The 23974-nt window shown below is 34.5% G+C and overlaps 1 protein-coding gene and 1 non-coding gene across 10 annotated transcripts in view; one reads left to right on the top strand and one right to left on the bottom strand.

Moving 5' to 3' along the window:
- Window positions 1–23974, top strand: part of CNOT2 (CCR4-NOT transcription complex subunit 2) — a 122919-nt gene that overhangs the window by 55981 nt on the left and 42964 nt on the right. For 4 of the 9 annotated variants that reach the window (XM_032347041.1, XM_032347046.1, XM_032347040.1 and 1 more), the window contains one exon: window positions 20911–21033. In XM_032347041.1, coding sequence (XP_032202932.1) covers window positions 20911–21033 — 123 coding nt within the window. Of the gene's footprint in view, window positions 1–10937; window positions 10996–16760; window positions 16862–20910; window positions 21034–23974 lie in introns of those variants that run through there. The other 5 variants (XM_032347043.1, XM_032347042.1, XM_032347044.1 and 2 more) reach the window with 4 other exon arrangements.
- On the bottom strand, window positions 4344–4475 carry LOC116594629. The gene has a single exon (XR_004287336.1). It is a non-coding gene; the product is annotated as a small nucleolar RNA SNORA18 (small nucleolar RNA).

Raw genomic sequence — 23974 nt, 5'->3', positions numbered from 1 at the left:
TTCTGTGAACCAGAAAAATTAAACCAAAAAAAGTAAGCAAAATTATTTTTTAAAATGCACTCCTAGGCCTGGCTTAGATTCTGAGATGATTGCATCAATGGTGGCAGCTTAGTTTTTTAGATCTTTCTGAATTTCCACATAAAAATAGAACAACTACGTAGCAAAACCCAGACCCATGAAAACATTTGTAATAAAACTTGTTCACGAGGTATCTCCATGAATCCCCAAATATAAACAGATGAAAACTAACCAGAAAACCTACATATATCACTTACAGTGTGTAAGAAAGTAGAAAGAAGCATTGGGATGCCTGGCTTGAGAATAGACGCCTCAAGTACTTCAAAGGTGGTGAACTACCAGTTTGAAAGTGATTAAGTGTAATTATCCAATTTGAAGCTGGGAGAAATTTTTCCCCTGTATTAGATCTTCATAGAGGACCTGTGGGCCAAAGGGACTTGAGCAGGATTGCTCTATGAATATGAACTCTCGAGACTGGCCTACTAGTTGTTCCTTCCCAGGACCCTGCCGAGAAGTTTCTGGGAATGGAATCACAGTTGAGCAGGATAGAGGCAACAGAGACAGGAAAGAGAACCTCCAGATAAAAAGGATAGAGGAGAACAGAGCCAGAAAGTCCTAGAAAACAAGTCACTGTGTTTTTTAAATGTTACATGAAAACAACAGAAGGAGGGAGCTTTATGAAGTTAGGAAAGTTTTTTTGAACCAAGTTATATTCTCAAAATTCAGGAAAATTAAATTCACAAAAGGTCTTCCAGGAATATTTTTACTAATTTTGAGTTCTCATTAGTGTTGGTATTGATCTGACATTTGGTGCCAAAGTTTTAATTTTTTAAAGAATTTATGGAGGTTGTGTGAAACATTTCTGAGCTATTGAAATCAAGTAAATGAAAATAGTCTATGTCTTTTGAAAGATTTATTTTATTTTTCTTATTTAAATTTATCTGAAATTGATACACAGTGTTAGGAGTCCAATTTCCATTCCTTGGCATATAGGTGATTATATTAGGATCATGTAGTGATTTTTTTCTTCCTTCCTCAACTAATTAATGGGACTACTGTATTATAAATCAAGTTACTTTATATTCATGGGTCTGTTTTTAAAATCTCTGTTCTTTTACTTTGATGTGTTTGCCTACACCTGCACCAGTACTGAATTTCAATTGCTATACTGTTGTGTTATAGTCTTTCTGAGTGTCTTGACTTTCTTGGCCTTTTGTTCAATGACAAATTTACAATATATATCAAAAGTATTGAGTTCATAAGGGGAATTTTACTGACTTCATTTTTATTTGGGAAAGAATTGTAACATATGTTTATGATGGTCTTCCTCTCCTGAAGTCTTATATTCAGGTCTTCTGTATTTTCTCTCAGTAAAGTTTTGTTATATTTTTAATAATAGACCCAGATTTATGCATACAGTTTTGGGATTTTTTGGTTAAATGGCATTTTAAAAATTACATTTTATAGGTGTTACTATTATATTGACATACAGTCAACATTTTAAATTGATGATTGTGTCAATATTGCTAAATTTTTTTAATCTTATAATTTATCTTTAGGTACTTTGGTGTTTTCATATGAATAAACATATCTAGAACTTATAGTTTTGATACCTCTTTTATAATTTTTACAACTTGAATTTCTTTTCTGATCTCACTAATACTTCTCATACATTGTCAAATAGAAGTGTTAATAGTAGAAATCTTTCTCTTGTTACTTGTCCTAAAACCTTTATGTTGTCACCAATAAATATGATACTTGATGCAGTATCTTTTTTATATATATGCTTTATCAAGATAAAGAATTTTTTTTTCCTCTGTAGCACTTTTTTCATTTTTATGGTTGTTGTCTGTGTCCCTTTTCTCCTTATTTGTCAGTTTTGCTGGAGATTTGTCAGTTTTACTAGGAATTTTTAGCTTTAGTTATTTTCTTTTAATTTTTGTTTCGTATTCATCATTTTATTTTTGTTCATCAGTCTTTAATTATTTTACTTAGGGTTTATTGTGATGTTCTTTAATCTTAAGTGTTTATAATCTTTTAAACCTGGGAGATTTTTCTAGTTGTCTTTCTGTTGCTGATTTCTCATGTAATTCCACTGTAGCTAGAGAATGTGATTAAGTATACCACTTCCTTGTTAAGAACTTGAACAAAATGCATATTGACCAATTAATTGGCAGGTGTATTTGTTGAATTTCTCTTCGTTAGATCGTATTTGTTAATCTTGGAGTCTGTTATCTTCTTTACCCACATATTTACCCATTATTATTCACATATTATCATTTATTCCTTCCTTTAGATCTATATTCCATCATATGCTCTATTTCTTTAATTATTTTATACATTCTTATGTTTAATGTGTGGTAAATCAAACAACTGGAAGTTGCTGTAGATCATTGTAATGTCTTTTGTTTCTTCTCATCTTCCCTTATGGTATCTTGTTTCCTTGTGTGTGTGTTAAGTTACCATTTTATGTTTCTTAGAACTATTTGGGAATTTTTGAAGACTAGGTGGAAGGACATTTTTCCCAAGGGGAGTTGATTTGCATTTGCTTTTGCTGATGCCTAAGTAACTATCAGTCTAGGACCACTTAAAAATAAAATGTTAGCTTAGGTTGCAGTCCACAATAGGTATTATGAATTCAGACTGGTTTATGGCTATAGATTCTAAGAAGAGCTTTCCTGTAGCTCTTTCTGTGTAACATCAAAATCATGACATTCAAGAGCCTTCTTTACTAAGGGGTGGTTACAGTTATGATAGATGCTTTTAAAAGCTGTATGAGAGGGGTGCCTGTGTGGCTCAGTGGGTTAAAGACTCTGCCTTCAGCTCAGGTCATGATCCTGGGGTCCTGGGATCAAGCCCCGCATTGGATTCTCTGCTCAGCGGGGAGCCTGCTTCCTCCTCTCTCTCTGCCTGCCTCTCTACCTGCTTGTGATCTCTGTCTGTCAAATAAATAAATAAAATCTTCAAAAAAAAGTTTATGAGATGGTCTTTTAACAGCTTTTCTACCTTGGACAAATTCCCCTTTGGGGATTTAAACTTGGGGCTTCTCTGTACTCCAGCTTTTGCTTTGTTTTGGGGTGTTGAATTTCCTTCTCTCCCTCCTTTCCAACCTCCAGGCTCAACAATTCATTTAAAAATAAAAATGTAATCACTGAGTTAGTTTTCAGTGATATTTTGTTCATAGTGTATCTGCATTTAAGAATAATGCCTGGTATGCGCAGTAAGTGTTGATTGGCTGAATAAGGATTTCAGGGAGCATTTTTCAGTTGGTTTTGAGTGGAGCATTTTGTTTTTTGTTCATAGTATACCCTAGTACCAGAAACATATATCTTGATCATTTTGTAGGTCTCAGCTGAAATTTCACTTTTTAAGGAAGCATTTCCTGCTTCTCGTACATATTCTTATTGTTCATTGTAATTTGGAGGGGGGATCTAATGTTATTTCTGCTTTTTATCATCATCCATAACAGAAAAACTTAGATAGTTTTTTTTCTATCCCTTCTCTACCCTTCCTTTTCTTCTCTTATACCTCTGTTTTTTCTTCCCTCCTTTTCTTTCTGCCTCCTTCACTTTCCTTTTCTTTCCTTCCCTTTCTTCAGTGTCATTTTTTTCTATTTGCGGAGCTTTCTAAGTCTTTTCTTTTTTTTTTAAAGATTTTATTTATTTATTTGACAGAGAGAAATCACAAGTAGATGGAGAGGCAGGCAGAGAGAGAGAGAGAGGGAAGCAGGCTCCCTGCCAAGCAGAGAGCCCGATGCGGGACTCAATCCCAGGACCCTGAGATCATGACCTGAGCCGAAGGCAGCGGCTTAACCCACTGAGCCACCCTGGCGCCCTCTAAGTCTTTTCTTATGTGTAATCTAGGCAGAATTATTTAAAGTCATTAAATTTTTATTTAAGGAATTTCACATGTTGTGTTTCCTTCCACAGCACAGCCTGTCACCTTGTTTCCTCCAAAGTTTGAGTCATAATCTTCAATATAGCCCTTTCAAAAAGAACTTTTGCTTAACCCACAATTGTCATGCCCATTTGTCCACAGTTCTTTTAGTTGGGCTTCTTTGATTTCTATTTGAATATGGACATATTGATGACATACTTCAGAAATTTCCAACCTGCAGTCTTTGGGATCCAGTTTTATCAAGCAGTTTGTTTTAGGGCCACTTTTATGGTCAGAGTTCTGTCCATTTCCGACACCCTGAATATGTGTGTCTGGATGTTCAGATTGTATTCACTCCTAAACTGTTTCACACCCTAGAATAGTACAGATCTTTGGGATAGACCAATTCCTAATATGAAAAAAAAATGACTTGTTAGATCTTGTATAGTATCTGTCAAGTAATTCTTTTCTACAGATCTAACAAATAATTCTGTGCATAAAGCAAACCGCATATTTACTCCATGAAGTATTTTCAAGAATATGGCTCTACAGGATAAAGACTCATCAGGACACACTTCTACCAAAAAAACATTTTTGTATTGCATTTCTGATGATTATGAATTCTTTTATGTATGTCTGAAAAAGTTTATTTCATGTTCAATTTTGAAAGTTTTTTTTGCCTGGTGTGGAATTCAAGATTGATAGGGGTTTTTGTTTTTAGTGTTTTAAAGGTTTTGCTTTATTATCTTCCAACTTAGATAATTTCTGACCTAAAATATGTCATTCTTTAATCCTCTTCACATAATGTAACTTTTTCTCTCTGGCTACTATTAAGATTTTCTTACCGGTTTTACACACACTTTTTTTTTTCTTTAAGATTTGTTTATTTGAGAGCAAGAGCAGGAATGGCAGGGAGGGGCAAAGGCGAGGCTCCCGCTGCAGGGCTTGATACAGAGACCCTGACTCTTGACCTGAGCTGAGGCAGACGCTTAACCTGCTAAGCCACCGAATCGCCCTGAATTTTACACATCTTGATAATGATGTATCTTGGTATAATTTTCTTCATGACTCTTGTATTTGATTTAGTGAGCCCCTTGAGTTTGTGTTCAGAGTTTTTATCAAATTTGGGTATTTTTTAATCCATTATTTTTTGAAATATTTATTCTATCCCTATTCTGCTTTGTGGATTCACTTAAAGTTGTCCCACAGCTTACTGGTGTTTTAAATTCTTTTCTTTCCTCTGTGTTTTATTTTGAATAGTTTTTATTGCTGTTTTCAAGTTTCCTAATTTTTTCTTTATCATGGCAGTTTTATTATAACTTACAAACAAAATATAGTTACAATAACTATTTTAGTGTTATTGCCTATCAGTTCTACCATCTGTGTCCTTTCTGGTTTATGTTGATTTTTAGGTTTTTTCCTTTGCCATTATATGTTTTATTTTACTGCATCTTTGTATGCCTAGTAACTTGTTTGGATGCCAGTCCTTGGAAATTTTATCTTTTCAGTGCTATGTATTTGTTTTTTGGTTAATATTCTTGAGCTTTCTTGGGAACAAAATTTAGTTATTTAGAAGCATTTGAGCCCTTTGAGCCTTCTTTTTTTCTTCTCAAGTTTCTTCTACACAGAACCCCGGTAGCCTTTAATCTCAGGCTGATTTTTCCCAACTACTGAGACTGTACTCTTCTGAGTACTCTACACAGTGAATTACATTTTAATACTCTGACTTGTGGGGACAGCCCTGTGTGAATCCTGGAGATTATTTCCACTGTCTTTTTCCATCCTCTGGTAGTTTGCTTTGTTTTTTTGTTTTTGTTTTTATTTTTTAAAGATTTTGTCAGAGGGAGAGAGAGCACAAGCAGGGGGAGCAGCAGGCAGAGGAAGAAGCAAGTTCCTTGCTGAGCAAGGAGCCCGATGTGGAACTCCATCCCAGGACCCTGGGATCATGACCTGAGTGGAAGGCAGATGATTAACTGACTGAGCCACCTAGGCATCCCTGGTGCTTTGCTTTGTGCATATGTGGATCAGTACTTAGCTGAAGACTCAAGAGGGACATTGTTCAGATCTCCGTAACTCTTTCTCTTTGCAGCGCTCTTCTGTCTGGTGTTCTAGACTTTTTACTCTAGCTGCCTTAGCCTACCTAGATCTCCACTTCCTCAATTCGCAGAGATTTCTGGGTTCCACCAGGGCTTCCTCTCCCTGCAGTGCAGCCCAGAAACTCCCCTAGTGTGTAAGCAAGGGCACTTGCAGGGCTTGCATCAATTCTCTCTCTCTTAGGGCTTACTGTCTTGAACTGCCTTATGTCCTATGTCTGAAAACTGTTGGTTCATGTATTGTGTCCTTTCTTACAGTTGTTTCAGGTGAGGCAGGAGGGAAAGTTGCTCCTACTACTCCATCTTCGTTGGAAGTACAAATCATAATTCATTTTTTAAAAAATTATATTTTAGTTGAGAAGATAGATGAGAAATCATTTCTGATAAAGAGAACAAGCTTTTGTGTCAATATTCAGTTAATGCTTGAATACTTACTGTTGCGTAAAATGCTGTGTGGTGTGTAATACACAGAAATATTATTAGACTTCTTAACACTTAGTCATTTGGAAAGACACATAAAAGAGTACAGGTCAGCGAATATATTACAGTTCATATATGTAGTCTTCATAGCTGTGATTCTCTTTAACCTAAAGCAAACAATTACATGATTTCCCTTGAATTCCTTTCCCAAGGTTTTCTAGAATCTAATAGACCTGTAAATACAGTAGTCATTTATCTTCTCAGCTGAGGTAGTAATTTTACTAGTATTCCTGTAAAATATGTGTCCTGTAACATAAAATACTAGATCATCTTTTTTATGTTTAACCTGGCTCAGTAAATTAGACAGCATAGTACATAATGCTAAAAAAAGGGGGGGGGATATTTTTTCAAGAATAAAAAGAAAATGAAGATCTTTCTTATTTAGGGCCAGAAATGTCAAGAGAGATTGCTTGGGACATATGAATTTTTTTTTCTTAATTTTTATTTATTTATTTGACAGAGATCACAAGTAGGCAGAGAGGCAGGCAGAGAGAGAGAGAGAGAGAGAGAGAGGAGGAAGCAAGCCCCCTGCTTGAGCAGAGAGCCGGATGCAGGGCTCGATCCAGGACCCTGAGATCATGACCCGAGCCGAAGGCAGAAGCTTTAACCCACTGAGCCACCCAGGCGCCCCGGGACATATGAAATTTTAAACCTCTTTTTCTCTAGGCAATGTAATAAGCTTGAAAGAATGATTGTTAGAGTAACAATTTTGAGATATTATACTTCAGTTTCTACCTATATTACTTTGGAGTCTTTGTTAAAGTCTTTGGCACTCTTCATATTTAAAAGTGAGATCTTTATAAAATTCTTACAGAAGCATTTCAGTTAACAAATACAGTATAGAAGGATGAAAATAGCAAATCATCCTTAGAGCATCATAGTAATTGATGCTGCAAGCAGTATCCATGGATGACTCCTGTAATAGTACGCAAAACTTTAAGGTCAAACAAATATTTGCATGCTCTCAAAGAACATATTTCAAAGCATTAATTGTTTTAATGGGAAAATTGGAGTTTGTAGTGGAAAAAACCAGTGGATGTACCAGCTTAATGAAGATCGAGGCTAATATCACCTGTAATAAAACATACTATGATGATATGTACTCCTGGATATGTCCATCATATAGAATGCACTTGAGAAGGACATATTACCTCTGTAGTGAAGTAGCTTTCAAAGTGTATAACCTCTCTCTAGTCATGAGAAAACATAAGACCCATTCACATGGCAGGACACTATGGTATAGTTGCATCAGTATAACTAATGACATCATGTTGTCAAAGGCAAGGAAACACAGGTAAAGTCCCAGGTTGGAGAAGACTGAGGAAACATAAAACTAAAAGTAATGTGGATCCTGGAATAAAAAAAATAAAAAAGACATTCATGGAAAAACTGATGAAATCTGTATAAAGTTGTTTAGTTAACAGCTAATTTCTTAGTTTTGGTACTTGTACTATGGTGATATAAGATGTTGCCACTAGGGGAAAGTGGAGCATATGGAAACTTGGTACTATTTCTCAAGTCTAAAATAATTTCTAAATAAAACGTTTTTAAAACATGGTGACAGTGTTTGGGGTCAGAGCTTATTACCATGTAATTAAATTAGTCTTTCTGTTGGCTAAGTACCTCCTTTTGATAGTGTGTGAAGTTCATTTCTCTTGAGCAATTTCAGTTTTTCACAGAAAATACTTAGTTTCAAGGAGAGGACAGAGAGGTGGTTCTTAATATTTTTCAGTGGTAGCATTCTGTAAGCATGTTAAGGAAAGAAAGAGGAGGATTGAACTTACAGTTAAAACATGTTTTTATCTTTCAATTTTCAGGTCTATGCCTCACCCTTTACCTGCACTTTGGCTAAGTACCAAGATTCAGAGCCTATCCACTTGGGTTTTTTCTGGTATCTTACTGGAGGCACAAGGGCTGGGTATTCTCCATGATAACTGTGATAGGAAAACATCTTTGATCTGTCTGGAACCTGTAGACTCTACTCTTCCATGCCTCAATTTGAGGTAGAAGTAATCATCTTGCAGAGGTTTTGTTGTGATTAAGTGAGGTTTTATATATATGTGCATATGTATATATGTACCTGTGTAACATGTACACATGCATGTATACACATACATAGACCTACACAGTGCTTTGAACAGTACTTACTCGTGCTTAGTTGTAGCAGGCTCACTGTATTAGACTATTCAGGCAGCGCACTGTTTGGCTAACTCCCAAGGAGTACGTATTCCCATGGACTACAGTGCAACCCAGTGGCTCTAAGTAGTATAATTCTGCTAGTGGGATTTTGTGATACAAAAGAGACATGTCTTGTCTCTTTGTATTAAACCACACGTCTGAAATGCTCTCAAAACAGCTTTTTTTAAAAAGGCAGTCTAACTTGGAAAAAAAAATTAAGGAAATGGAAAAAACATTTTTTAATATCCCAGTTCTTATCTGCTACTTCTCATAGCATTCTAACCACTGAAGGTTTTTGGCAGTCTTCTAGGTATTTTGGAAGTGGTTGTCTGTTGTCAGTGGTTGTCAGAAAAGGCATAAAACAATTTTATTCATATGTTTCAGAAATGTAAAGTTTAATATTAACTTTCAACATAATTCCATTAGTTTTAAAAATAACTGTTGTGTCATAAAATTTTTACCCTGTGCTGTAAGCAATTCATTGGTCAGTTTGTGTCAAATAACACTCAAGTAATGGCAGTAGAATGAGTACACATTCATGTTATGGGCCTACTGTGTAAGGCAGTGAGTGTTCCAGGTCCTAAGGAGACAAAGAGACAAAATTTTTGTTTTTATGGAGCTGATATGTTAGAGCATAGAAATAAATAAAATTAACTAAACAGAATAAATAAAATACACTATAAATTATATGTTGATAATATTGTGGAGGAACAATTGAAAAAGGAGAAAGTGTCTAAGGAGTTGGGGAAAATGGTAGCATAATTTTCAATAGAAAAGAAGGGTAGTCCTCACTGAGATGACTGCTGTAACAGAAGCTGGGTGGGATAAGAAGCCCAGATACATATCTAGGGGAATAGCATTCCTGGAGGAAAGAAGTGCAAAGGCCTGGAATAGAAGTGGGAAAGCAGTGTGGCAGGAAGACAGTAAGAGAAAGGGAAATGGTAGGAGATTTAAGATAAGGGTAAATGAATTAATGCTTTTGTGTTTTCACCTCTGTTCCCTTTGATCTGTAATGTTCTTTTATTTCTGACATCAAGTGGGTAAAGTATGTAAGAGTAGAAAAGTGATTATCTAACACATAGTAGATGCCTACTGAATGTTTATTGAATTAATTTATATGGCAAGATGTTTAGAAATATTTTAAAGGTCCTGTGTTCCCTTGCTAAAGGAATACTTTGCATTTTTAGCTGCTTCATATAACATTTTTCTGATACTCCGCTATATTTAGTTTACAATTTCAGAGTATTTGCTACCTTTAGTAATATTTGTTATTGAATAGACGTTATCTTTAAATAACTTAAGCATCTATTTTTATTAGCCCTAGTGTTCATAATAGGATCTGGTTTTCTCTGAATCAGTAATTCACTTATATTATACAACAAAGATTCACATTTTTATAAAAGTGAATAAATCACATTTAAGTCCTGGGTTTAGGTTGATTTCTTTAAAAGTCTTTACATTTTTCTCTTTATCATTTAGTTTGTTTCAAGTTGTTTTAATTGAGGGGGTCCTTAATTTGTTTTTATCAGAGTGGAACATGTTTAAGAAATTCTGTTTTTTTGAATTTATTGAGACTTGTTTTGTGGCCTAATGTATGTAATCTATTCTGGAGAATGTTCCATGTGCTCTTGAAAAGAATGTGTACCCTGCTGTTTTAGGATGGAATGATCTCAGTCATTTCCTCCCAAGGAATATACTTACAGCAGAAGGTATCCCTGGTTTTCAAAAAGTTCACTGGTCCACTTTTAAGAATTTAAATACATCCATGTAGTTTAGCTGTCATTCTGCTGGTTGATGGTGTTAATATATAAGAGAGTCTAAGATTTAATGTCGAGTGCTTAGGAGAACAAGAAAAAGTATACAAGGAGTGGATAGGCAAAGTATTTTAACATACTGTCTTAGATGGTTTCATGATCGCCAGGTAAGCCCTATCCTTTCATTTTCTGAAAAACTGTTCAAGTTTATAGAAAACTTTGCCCCCATCCTTTTTTTTTTGATTCATGCTTTCAATCAGTCTGAGAGATGATTCTGGGGTTGGGAATAATGAAGATGTGAACAGGGAGTCATAATGTTGAAACTGGATGTTCAGATCTTTATAGCATGATTTCCTTATTTTTCAAAGAGCAGAAGAATCCCATCGTTTATCATGTTCTGGTTGGACTCCTTTCTTATCGTTTGCTGGAGTTTGAACTTCAGAGCTATGGTGTCAACCCTGCTGTAGTATCTCAGGGGAGCTCCTAATGTGGGGCTGGTGTCATGGCTCACCCTCCAACCTTTCCTTCTTCACTTCAGCCTCCAGCTCTGAGCTTTCCAATCCCCAGAGTAGCAAATGTTGAAAGAAGTTGCACAGGTAAGTATGTGGGTGGGGGGGAAATGGTACTGTCATCAGTATTTTGAGGGTGGATGTTGGGCCATTTACCAGTGAGTCATTTTGTTAGCTTAAAAATACAATGTCTTTGTCATATAACTATCATAAATTATTAAATAGAAGAGTCTAGTGTCCTAAGAAATAATTTTACTTTTTTATTAGATGTGAAACAGAAACCCTTAAACTGAATAAGCCATTAATATGATAATACAAAGGAAGGTTATTAGTTTGTTTGTTTGTTTTTTTTTTTAACCAACTTCATATTTTTCCACAGTGTGTGGCAGGACCAGAAAATTTGTTTTCAGAAAAGAAGCTAAGAAAAAATGTTGGGGAAGGTGTAAATTCATGGACTTAAAATTTTGCTACATGTAACTTGATCTCAGAATGGGGCAAATTTTAGTTTCCATCCACTAGCTTTAGACATGCTGTTCTTCTGTTTCTCAAGATTTTAGGCAAATGGCTGTATTTTTAAAATCTGCAGGAATAGAAACTTCAAGTGTCTTTTTCTTTGAGGTCTAGACAGGAAGACTGGAACATTTCTACCATCTTGGGGTTTGAGATTAACAAAAATGAATGCAGGAGCAGTGAAGGCATTATGTCTGCTACAGAAGTTCAGCAAAGATTTGTTGGATTAATAAGGTCACCAGAGTGTGTGTGTGTGTGTGTGTGTGTGTGTGTGTGTGAAATTCTAACACTCCAGGCATTTTTCTCTTTGTCTGGTTTGTACTGGAAGTCATGATCTAACATTACAGATTTTTCCATCTTAATATATGGTTATTTAAAATAATTTTGTAGCAATGTAGCCCTAGGTCTGTACTACTTTGCTTACTAATTAATACTGTTCTTTTCGGCTCTTGCTTCTCAGAAAGTCTTCAGAAATGGTTTCTTTCATTCTCCCAGACTGATCCTGTATAATTCTTATTCAAATGATTTCTACAGTCGTTTGCACATAACAAGACATTCAAAATTATATCGGGGGAAAGGAGACTTAATACAGCCTATGGTTGCTAACATTTCTTCAGAGAAAGTGTGTCACACTCAAAGAGATTGGAACGCTGACTGTTTGGCACTTTAGGTCCTAAAAATAGAGAATCCTCAGCAATTTACCCCCTTTGTTCTTCCCTTAAATTCTAGAATTGCTTATTTTGTTTTGTTGTTTTTGTTTTAAATTTACTAAGAGCCTTGTAGAAATACATAGTCCCTTGACAAAGCAGACCCTACATCCAGTTTCTTCTGGATTTCCCTTTCTCCCTTCCCCTTTATTAGACGGATCCTTTCTCTTAAGGTTTAAGATTGGTTTAAGATACTATATTCATTCTCATTTAAGAGTTTCCCTTATGCTTACAGGATTTGTTTTGTATCCTAAACATGCAGATCTTCTATTGTTGTATGTCCTTTTACTTGTACATGATAGATTTATATTCTAATATTTAAGGATGAAGTACTGTTTTTTTAATTTTTATGAACTATTATGTGATTACTCAACTCTAGTAACTTAGTGCCCATAAGGCATACCAATTATAGTTGGTTCTTTAGTTGGTATATAATTGTGTATTTTTTTCTGTGGAGTAGCACATTTTGAGTTATTAGAGTTTTGTTTTAGGATATTGTATTTTTTAAAGCATATATGTTGGTGGCTCAGTTTTGAATCTGTATAAGGCATATCGATACAGGTGATGTTAAGATTCTGGAAAATCACAAAATCTGTTTCTTCAAGTTGAGGCATACAGAACATATTCTCCCTAGATCAAAGTCAAACTGATGGGGCATTTTCAGACTCTTAGTAACACTTTTTAGAGAATTTGTTGATTTTGGGGTGCATTTTAAGAGATGGTGTGCATGGTTTGGGGGAATATCTGAGTTAAGCAGCTTCAGACAACAGATTTTAGTAGATGGTTTTTGAATTAAGAAGAGTGATGTGTTATTTTTTTCTTCTTTGCTTGCCCTCTCCATTTTTTTCTTGAATATGTGCTACTTTGGTCTTCTTGTTGTTGAATGAGACCTCTTATAAAATATCTCTGTAATCCCTGCAAAGAACTCTGTGCCAGAATATTTACCTGGCAAAATAATGATTATGGATATGTTCATATAAGCCCCTAGTTTTTTGCTGAATCCAGAGACATGTGTTCTCTGTGCTTCTACCTGTTTACTGCCTTTTCAGTATTCATTAATGCTTTCATTATTCATTTATTGGGCATTCTGCGTTTGAAGTGAAGTGAAGTGAATTGTTTTTATTTACTTATATGCTCTTGGTTCAAGTTGATGAATTTAGAAATTCTACCTCTAAAATTTATATAAACCTTCACTTTCTTAGATCCACCATAAGCAGATTCATAAACTTCATTATGTATTTGCCATATTATAAATATAGTATTCTGGAACTGGTGGGACTTCATAAGAAATATGTTTCTTAGATGAGAAGAGAAAGATCATTTGTTGTTTTTCTAAAGATATTCAGATACTGAGTTCTTTGTTTTTTGAAAAGCTAGATTTTTTTTTTCCAGTGTATGTATCCTTTCCTCCTTTACTTAAGCCCATTTTTTTTTTTTATTGTTTTGCAGGAATGAAGTAAAGTAAGGATTATTTATGGTAGTTGTGAAATGGGGTTGGTAGCTTAGAATCCTGTTAGCGAAAAATACTTCTAAAACAAAAATTCCTTGGGTTATAAATACTTCTAGGCTGTCATCTATAATATTTGATAAACGAATGTTCTGGTTTCACAAAGTTTGAGCAGTATCTCAGTGAGATTTGACCTGCCACTTTTCTCTGTAATGGGTAGTAATAAAAATACCAGATTATCTTCAGATATTATGGCTTTGCATGATTGGTTTCAATGTTGGTTGATTGCATCTTGATAAAGCTGGTAAATATTAATGGTAATTGTGATTTTTAATTAGTTTCTGCTTACTTTGTAGACAGCAGAGAACTTTTGTGTATGTGAAGTGTTTGCTGATAGTGAATGTGGAATTGAGAGGGAAAGGCAAGGAAGAAGTCGAATTCTTTATTCAGCTATCAGAGTGAGTTAGTAAAAATCTCCATTAGGGAAACTGTAAGAAAGGACAGTCTGTTCACCTCCCCTCCAGGGCACCACCATATGACTTATATTTGGCACGTTTTATCCTTTATTATACAAGTTAGAAGCAAATTCTGTTGCTAGAAAAAGTCTTCATACTTTAAAGTTGTGAAATAGTTGATTTTATGGTGGGGCACATGTATCAGTGTGTTAACCGTAAAACCCCTGGCTGCATTAGAGAAGAGAATCCACAAGAAGTTGTTGCCAGTAGGTATTTGTTCTTATTTGAACTCATTTAATAGATGTATTCTACACATTCAATGCTATAATATCTATATTAGTGGTTTATAAGGAAACTTAGAGATTTTATAATCCTAATTCCTTGAAGGATTAAATTTTGTTCACTGTATTTAGAAAGTACTTAAAAATATTAGTTGATTTGGAATATGGAAACTAATTACTTTTTAATCGTTGTAATAGTATTCTTTTAAGCATAATTTTATCCTAAAATTAATGGAACTTTCTCTAAAATAGGTATAGTTTGGTAGTGAGTGGCTTTTGTTTCATGTACTTCTAGTCAGTTCATTTTCATTTTCCTGTTAAAGAGATTGTTTTGACTTGCACACATATTTTATTGTAACATTCTGTATATTTGTTGTTCACTGCAAAATAAGCACCCTTCCCTTTTTTACCCTTACTCCTTTTTTGCCTCGTGAAGCTTACAGTTTAGGGAGAACATACACATTAAACTATTAGTTGAATGTGTGAGAATATACTATAGTAGTTACAAAGGGGGAGCTGTAGCAGATTGCGTGGATTCATATCCCATCTCTGTCATTTATCAGATAATGGAACCTTGGGCACATCAGCTATATGACCTTAGGCGTGTTATCCAACTTCCCCATTTCTCATCTGAAAATGAGGAGTATACAAATAAATACTTAAGGATTATGTAAATCAATACATTTTGAAGAATTTAGGGTATATTGCCTGGCACATAGTAAGTGGTCAATGAAAGTTTATTTTTTGTTACTGTATGATTGTAGTTTTGGTAAAGCATTTTCAGTGACTGTAAATCAGGAGCCCTAACTTAGTGTGAAAGTTTCAAGTGGGAGAAAGAACATTCTAAATAGAGGTAGCAGCATATACAAAAGCCCCGAGGTGGGAAAGATCTTGTGTTGGTGTGGCAGCAGTTTAGTGGTGACAGGGGACCTGTGGAGAGAGTTAAGGTCAGATAATTTACATAGAACCTCATAAGCCTTAATATTATTTTAGGAAGGTGTTGAGGCATTTCAATCAGTAGCACTACAACAATTACATTTTTACTTTAAAAACTCACTTTGGTTAATGTGGTAGAGTCGATTTGAAGGGAATAAGAATTGGGTTAATAAATAAAGATCTGTTTGAAGGATATTGAAGATGCTAGTGCTAGGAAAGATGGATAATGTCAATAAACATTTAAAGTCAGTCTAATCAGCTTAAGGTTTAATTGTTGAAGATCATAGAAGGTACAGATGGCATTTTGCAGGGAGTAACTCTGAGTAACTCAAATTAAGCTGAGGCATAAGTTTTGTTTGGGATTTTGAGATAATTACTGCCAAACAGTCACATTAAGATCTCAGAAATCTTCGTCTGTATCCTCTAGGTAGGAGCAATTAACAAGAGATGAGAATAAGAGAGTGAGTCAGTGTAGTGGTTATTAACATGGCACCATAATAACTAGTTAGTCAAGGGAAGTCTGACTTAGTTCATCACCTAGATTTTTGTACCTGCTTTTCCTGCCTATACTATTTCCCTCTTAATCTGGCATTGAAGTCTAGGCCTACTTTTCCTTATCACCTATCACCATTCTTCTAGACTTCCTAGTCTTGTTACTTGGGCTTTTTCTCATTTCTCAGAACTTGTGCATGCTGTCACTTATTCCACAAGTTTGCTTCCATCTCCCACCCATGTACTTCAACTTTTAAATTTTTTACATCTTTTTTAATCAAGTCTTTGTTCAGACATTAGTTTTTTTATACCATGTTATAGTCAGTTTTCCTCAGACACAGATATTCCCTTATTTGTGTTCTTAAAGTACCTGTGCAGATTTTCATATTGTAATTGTTTATTTGCAGATATGTTTCTTAGCTAGACTGTGATGTTGTTCAAGACTTGGAACTGTTACTTATTCAGCTTTTGTATTCACTACCATATTTTAAAAAAAAAAGATTTTATTTATTTATTTGAGAAAGAGAAAGAGCATGCGGGGTGCAGGGGGAGAGGGAGAAGCGGGCTCCCCAAGGACCCCCCCCAACATGGGGCTCCATCCCAGGACCCTGGGACCACGACCTGAGGTGAAAGCAGATGCTTAACTGACTGAGCTGACGTGCCCCACATTATCACCATTTTTGGCATAATTCATATAGTATTTCCTTAGTATGTTCATTGAAATGTGAAAGCAGACCAGTCAGGAGACTAAAACAAACTAGTTCAGAGCTTAAACTAAGATGATGGTAGGAAGAATGGCAAAAACAGATGTGAAAGCCATTTTGAAGAAAGGATAGAACTTGGATGTACAGAACAAAGCAAGAGAAAGTAACTTGGAAAATCAGTTTTAAATATTAACTGATTTAGTTTATTAATTATATTTCTCAGGTAGAAATGTTTAGAGGTACTTTAAAATTTGCTGCTAGAACCTTGAGTTACACCTGGAGATAGATTTTGAAACCAACCTACATTTGTTTGCTATCAGGAAAAGGACCACTCTGCCATGGATGTGTTTCTGTCCCTGGGAATAGGATTCCATGCCTGGGCCAGCATTTGCCAGCAGTATAGACAATAAATGATTTCAGAGTAAGTTCCTCTCCAGAGGCCTTGCTGAAGGAAATAATGTGTAAGATTAAATATCATCCTGCCTTGGATATGATATGAGTCTATTTTTTACCCTTTTATATGTGTTTTTTTCTATATATGTATATACACATATATACACATATATTTTCAAGTTTTCATTTATAAAGTGTCCTACTTTTGTTTCTCTGACTTTCTATAAAGCTCCAGGCTTTGCTTTTCTTTCCTTGTTCTTTGTCATCCATCCCACCTGGAGCCTCTTTACTAATCTTTGAAGTTACTCGTTTAGATCATCATAAGTTTGGGGTTTTGCACATTCTTTTTGGTGATTATTCTGATTTACTGCATTTGAGCTTGAAGTACTGTACCTTAGGAATTCATTGCTAGTCCAAATTAAATTATGAAGAAGTATACTGGAAAATCCAGCCAACTTGGTGCTTCCATTCTGCCTATCACTTTAATCCCCCTCTCTCTACTACTTCATTTTGAGACCAAGTCTTTTGCGGGGTTGAGGGGTGGCATTTGGGGGGTTTAGACTGATAGAAAGGATTAGTGTAAGCTAGCCTATGTGTATGCTTTCTGATTAGAGTTTGTAGAATCAAAGGAAAGATAAAATGTCTTTATTAAATGCTTTAGATCTGTGTTCAAAAAAAGCTTAAGAAACTGCTTTTGGTGTATACATATGTCATATCATATTTTTTCTTGGTAAAATCTCACATTTTACTCTTCCATTGTTATAACATCGGGTATAAAAGTCAAGAGAGGATGTGTCAGTTAACAAAATAGATGTAAGCCCTTGCTATGTTTGCTTGAAAAAAGCTGACAAATTACATATACCAAAGATACTATGGTATATATAATGTAAAATGTAGTATGATTTTTTTTGAAATTTTAAAAAAATTTTCGTTTACCAAGTTGACCTCACTATATTTGGTATTACCAGTGATTTCAATATACTGTTGATATATCCTCTTAGAAATTGATAAAAATTGATTTCTAGATTCCTTTGATTCCTACTTATTCTCTTCTAGGAGATAATGTGAAGGCCTTACCCTTTGGTATCATCCATTCATCCATCCATTAGTGTGAGGTCTCTCTCAAAATAGATCCTTTTCTAACCATGTCTCACCACTTCTGCCACTACCACTGTAGTCTAAGCTACTGTCCTTTCTCACCGCTGCTTTTCCCTTACTCTTGCTTCTTCTTTTGTCCATTAGTTATAGAATAACTGCAGTGGTTAAAAAATAAGATACCTGCCAAATTTTGTTCCTGAAACTATCCCCAAGCCCTTCTGACTTCTAGCTCACATAGAATAAAATCCAAAGTTCCCTAGGGCCTGCAAGGCACAACATGATTTGGGACCACCTTCAGTTTCTCCCATTCTCTCTTAAGTTCCTACTGCTTGAGTCACACTACTAAGGATCTTGATGTTGCCTGTCTGTTGAATGCTCTTTCCACAGGTCTTTGCCTAGTTGGTTCCCTTACTTCTCTGCCTGATTATTATCTTCATAGTTTCATCTTTCATGGCTAGTCTAAAATGCTTTTCTTACCCCATTGCATCATTCTGTGTGGAATAAAGCACGGGCCCTTAAAAATGGAATAAACTAGCTTTTGTAAGAAACTTACTATGTTGTTCTGTCCTTTCCTTTTTTCTTTCCTTCCTTTCCTTTTCTTTTTTCCTGTTTTCCTTTTTCTTCCTTTTTTGCCCTGGATCAGATAATTCTTTGTTTCATCTTAGAACCCATTCCTGGACTTGTGTTGCATTTGGAGCATAGAATATTAACACTTTTTTTTTTTTCCGAAGTCACATAAGAATAATTAGTATTTTCACTGATATGTAATTTCTTTGTTGAAGCACACAAAACAAAAATGAAATTCTGCATATTTGTGTTTTCTCCTTCTCTCCCCTCCTCCCTCCTTTCCTCTCTCCCTCTCGTTCTCTCTCTCTCTCTCTCACTCTCTCACAGACATACACAGAGCAGTGAGTGTAGGAAAATCTTGCATTAATGAACAAACATTTCTGCCTTCCTTTGAGACATTACTTATGTTTAGTTTTACTTTCAAACAGTGAAGCCTCTTATACAATATTAGTACGAAATTTTTTATTCAATATACTTAATTTTAATTTTGGAATTCTAGGAGTCTATAATTGGTTTTGATGATAAATGTTATACCAGAATTGTCAAACGAGGAGTTTGCTTTGTATGCATTGAGTTGATTTATGTGTGTATGATTTGATGAGAGGTAACCATGAGATTCTCTTGAAATTTTACTGAATATTCTAGGTAACATGCCATTTCCCCATGTTTATCCTTTCTTAGAATTCAGTAATAATGTTCCTTTAAAGAGAATTAAATGTATTCTTAACTTTTTCAAAATAAACTTTTAAAATCTCATCTGTGAAGAGTCTTAATTTGTAGACTAAAGTGCTTTTTTTCACTGTTAACTTTTCTGCAATAAAACTCCCTAAAAAAAAAAACACTTGTTTTTCCTGTTTAGGGATACTTATGGGTTTGGTGGATAGGCATATAGGATTCTACTCTCTGAAATTACATTCAGAATTACAGAAGGATTTTTATGGGATTTACCAGGGAGTCTACTACTAAAAAAGATTAAGTATATTCTAACAAAATAATAAACACTTTAAAAATAACTTTCTGTATTTCAGACCTAAGGAGATTAATATCCCCAAAGCGTACAGCAAGACAGTGTCTAAGCTGTCATCAGACCATTGCTGATATTTAACTTAAAAATTTTCTCTCAGACCTCAAAAGGATGAATGGTTAAATATTTGTTCTTAAGAACTTAACAGGGACCTTAAGATATAAAAGCAGTTATTAAATAGCCTGATGCTTTCAACAAACTTGCATGTCAAATTTGGTCATTAAAGACTGTAGCTTATCAGTTTACCATGTCTACCAGTAAACAGTAGTAACTACACTGTCTTATTTTGAAATGAGAAATAAAAGGAATTGTTTGTTTCTTAGTGATAATTGAAGAAAATACCCTTTTTCACAATGAGTGTATAAGACAGATGTCAAATTTGGTGTGAGTTTTCCCCCCAAATTTTTGTGAAAAGATGTAGTCACCATGTATTCAAATCTTTACAGATGTCTTCCATCATGACATTTCACTTTACTTTGGACTACAAAGTGCCATTGTTGGGAGACACATTGACCATAAATAACATAGTCAGTTGATAGTTTTGGAAACTTTATTAAGAGGTTATCCTAAGGAAGAAAATTAGCATGGGCTGCCTCCCTGGCTGAATTAGTAGAACATGCATTTTTGATCACAGGGTCGTGAGTTTGAGCCTCACCTTGGGTGGAGAGATTGCCTAAATAAAAGAAGCATTAAGACCATTTTCCAGTATTGCCTTAAAAAAAATTAGTATATATTTAGTAATTATTTGCATTGGTGTGGGCTCAAAATTATTAGTGTCAGATGTGGGAAAGATTGAAAAGCAAAAGAGGAATAAGCAGGTTACATAATAGAAATCATAAATTTACACCAAGATGATAAACATCACTGTTATGGGTGGATGCTTGTAGCTTGAGATAAAGTTTTTAGTCTGCCATTATATGTTGACTCAAAAAGTGCTGTATCTCAATAAACTTAGATTGTCAGTGAAGATGATATGCTCTGAAAAACAGATCATTTACAAAAGACATAGTGATATCATAGATACGTGTGAAGATTTTAAATAATTAAACCCAAAGTTAATTTTTAAAATTTTCTGTGGGAAAATTTTATTTGAGGTTGCAAATTCTCAAGAATAACTGGCATATATTTCTTTAAAGTAAGTGGAATTATTGCATATGATAGGCTTTATTAAATTTCTTCTCTTGCTTTTAGAGCCTTGAAGCAAAAATTTAATGTGACATCCTTATAGTTAGTTAGATTTATGACTTTTTCACATGACCCATTAGCCCTTAGTTGATCTGTTTATCTTAGTATTGTTTTCCTTCATTTTCTGTTTTCCACATAGGAGTTTCGTAAAGCTTGACATTTTCCAAAATATTACTCTTGATAAAAGCAATATTTTTGTTTAGGTGACAAACAGCATGTTTGGTGCTTCAAGAAAGAAGTTTGTAGAGGGGGTCGACAGTGACTACCATGACGAAAACATGTACTACAGCCAGTCTTCTATGTTTCCACATCGGTCAGAAAAAGATGTAAGTTAATCAGTTACATTGTATTTACTCAGTAGTGAATGTTTCTTTGTGGTTCTGGAAAAGCAGTATATGAATTGCAGAATACCGTGTTTGGTCGAGTGACTATGTTTTAGGCACAGTGCTAGGCCCTGGGGATACAAAAATAATGAGCTTACATTTTAATGGGAGATAAAATGTCCTGTGATTCTGAAGTTGGGATATGGCAAAACTGGAAGCCCTAAAAGACAAGAGGTAACATGGTATTACATCTAGGTCATCAGTTGTTTTTCTTAACTTGCTATTTTTATATTAAGTAGGCACATAGAGTAGAAAGCAGATTTGCAAAATTTAAAGATATAATGGCAAAATTAAATGAAACTTTACCGTTGCTATGGAACCTTCAAGCTGTAATCATAAACTTTAGTTAGTAAGAGCATCTCCTGTTCAGCTGGAGGAATGCTACTACAGAAACATTTTTGAAGAACTATATTCAGAACATTGAAGCTGTTATATTATAGAGGTGTGGATTAAATGCCTTGGAAGGCTGGTAGTTCTGTAATCCCATTTGGAATAAGGATTTAACACAGCCAAGTCATAATTAGCAAATTGATAAAATATTTTTAAATAAATTGTTATTTTCAAATTCTTGTAAGCCTTTTTAAATATACATATGTATACATATATACATAATATACTGTAGTAGTCAAACCAGTTGCATTTTTGTACTTTGTATCCACACACCTTTTTTCTCCTTTGAACCCTTTTTATAAACTTGCTATTCCTAATTTTCCTACCTATGTAACAATCTATTCTAGTTATTAAGCTATTGAGATTCTTACTTATGTTTAAAGCATTTATAAAATTCTAAAATATGTAACAAATGCTCTCATTTTTCATTAAAGTTGATCATTAGTAAATCACTTCCTGTGTCTTAGAATTCACAGATTGGCTTAATTTAGATTTAGGATTTTGGTGAATTCTTTTCTCCTTCTGTTGTGCTGTTGCTCCCCTTTATTTTTATTTGAAAATTATTTCATTTTGTCAGTAATGTATCAGTTATGTTATTAGGGCTCTTTTCAAAATATGTGGTGATTTTATAATTAGTGTGCAGTTTAATAGCTCCTTGAATAATGTCATCTAATTAATTTTCTGTTGCTTTACTTACCATATAGCTCTTTGTTCTTGGATGTAAATTATAATTGAATTTGTTTTTACTGAAGTTTCTATGTTTATTTATTCCCATTTTGATATTGTAGTTAAAGAATGTCATGTTGCTTGTAAAAACTATAAAACTAATCCATACGTGTATTACTGTGTTTGTATAGTACACATAGTTAAGTATACACATAGTATCGTACACACATAGTTAAGTTTGATGGAAAAAATGGTAGTGGAATATTACTTATTGATGAAAAGTACTCATTCTGATTAGGAAGATACAAAGCTTTCAAACTGAAATCTGGAATAAAGTATGTACAGAGAATGACAGAGATGTCTGTCTTCTAGAGAGCAGAAATACTCTTTATCTTAGGTTTTTAGTCAGAATGATTAAATACACTTATATATGTTGGTTATCATTTCTGTTTAGCTGTCACGAAAATAACACAGGATGATTTTCTTTACTAAACTTTTTAAATTAAGAAGGTAGTAAGACATAGAGATTAAGAATTTAGGGTCTAAATCCTTACCCTTATGTGTATGGACCTTCGCTGGGCCTGTTGGCAAGAACACCAAGCCTCAGCCTTTTCTTCTTTAAGGTGGGAATAATAATAAATAGCTACTTAAAAATTTCTGCTGCTGCTGATACCTTTTTGTAACAAAATAGTATAGGAACAGTATTGCAAATTTTAGAAAACATGCATGAGAAGGGAGAAGAAAAATTACCCTTAATTTTGCTGATCAGAAATAGTTTACTACTAAAATTTTAACTTAATACTTTAAATATTTTTATTTTAAAAATGTTATGTAAATCTCTGGAACATGTCCGCATATTTTCCACAAAAAAGTTTATACCAGTTTCTACTTTCATCAGCTATTACCTTTAAGTCTTTGCAATATACAAAAAAAAGGCTTATTGTTTTAAAATACGTTAAGACGGGTCCCTGGATAGTCAGTGGGTTAAGCATCCACCCTTGATTTTGGCTCAGGTCATGATCTTGGGGTCATGAGTTGGAGCCCTGCATGGGGTTCCATGCTAGGCATGGAACCTGCTTAGAGAGTCTCTCTCTCCCTTTCCCTCTGCCCCTCCCCACCTTAAAAAGTACCTAAAGATGTTGTTAAATTTACGTACACTCAGTAATGTATCTTTTCCATGTAGTTACTGGCCATTAGTATTTCTTCCTTTGTGTATTACCTATTTTTGTGCCATTTTGTTTTCTCTTGATAGGGTAAGTCTTGTTTATTTGTTAGTGTTTTCTATAAATTAATGGTCTCTTGTACTTTGTTACAAATATTTTCCCAGGTTTTTCTGCCTATAGTTTAGTGAGTGGTTCTTTAATATAAAAATATTTATCATTCTTACTAAATTTGACTCATCAGTCTTTTTATATTTGTGGTTTCTGTTTTTGAGATCATACTTAGACTTTTTCCATCTATTTTCTTCTAGCGTTTTTGTGCCTCATTCTTCAGATATAACTTAGTAGTAAAATTTCTGCCTTAGAAATGTATTTTGGTTGGGGTGCCTGGGTGGCTCATTCGGTTGATTAAGCATCTGACTCTTGATTTTGGCTTAGGTCATGATCTCAGGGTTGTGAAATTGAGCCCTGTGTGGGGGGATGTTTTGGGTGTGGAGCCTGCTTAAGATTCTCTCTCTCCCTCTGCCCCTCCCCCACCAACAATCTCTCTCTGTCTCTCTCTTCTTTCACAAAAAAAAAAAAAAAAGGTATTTTGGTTTAAGGTGTGAATATAATGGTGCCCAGTTCTCTTCCCTGTATTCTTCCCCCACTTTCTCAGTGAGCATATC

The sequence above is a fragment of the Mustela erminea genome, chromosome 6, assembly GCF_009829155.1.
Source record: "Mustela erminea isolate mMusErm1 chromosome 6, mMusErm1.Pri, whole genome shotgun sequence".
NCBI classification, from domain to species: domain Eukaryota; kingdom Metazoa; phylum Chordata; class Mammalia; order Carnivora; family Mustelidae; genus Mustela; species Mustela erminea.
This window is presented reverse-complemented; position numbering and strand designations above follow the sequence as displayed.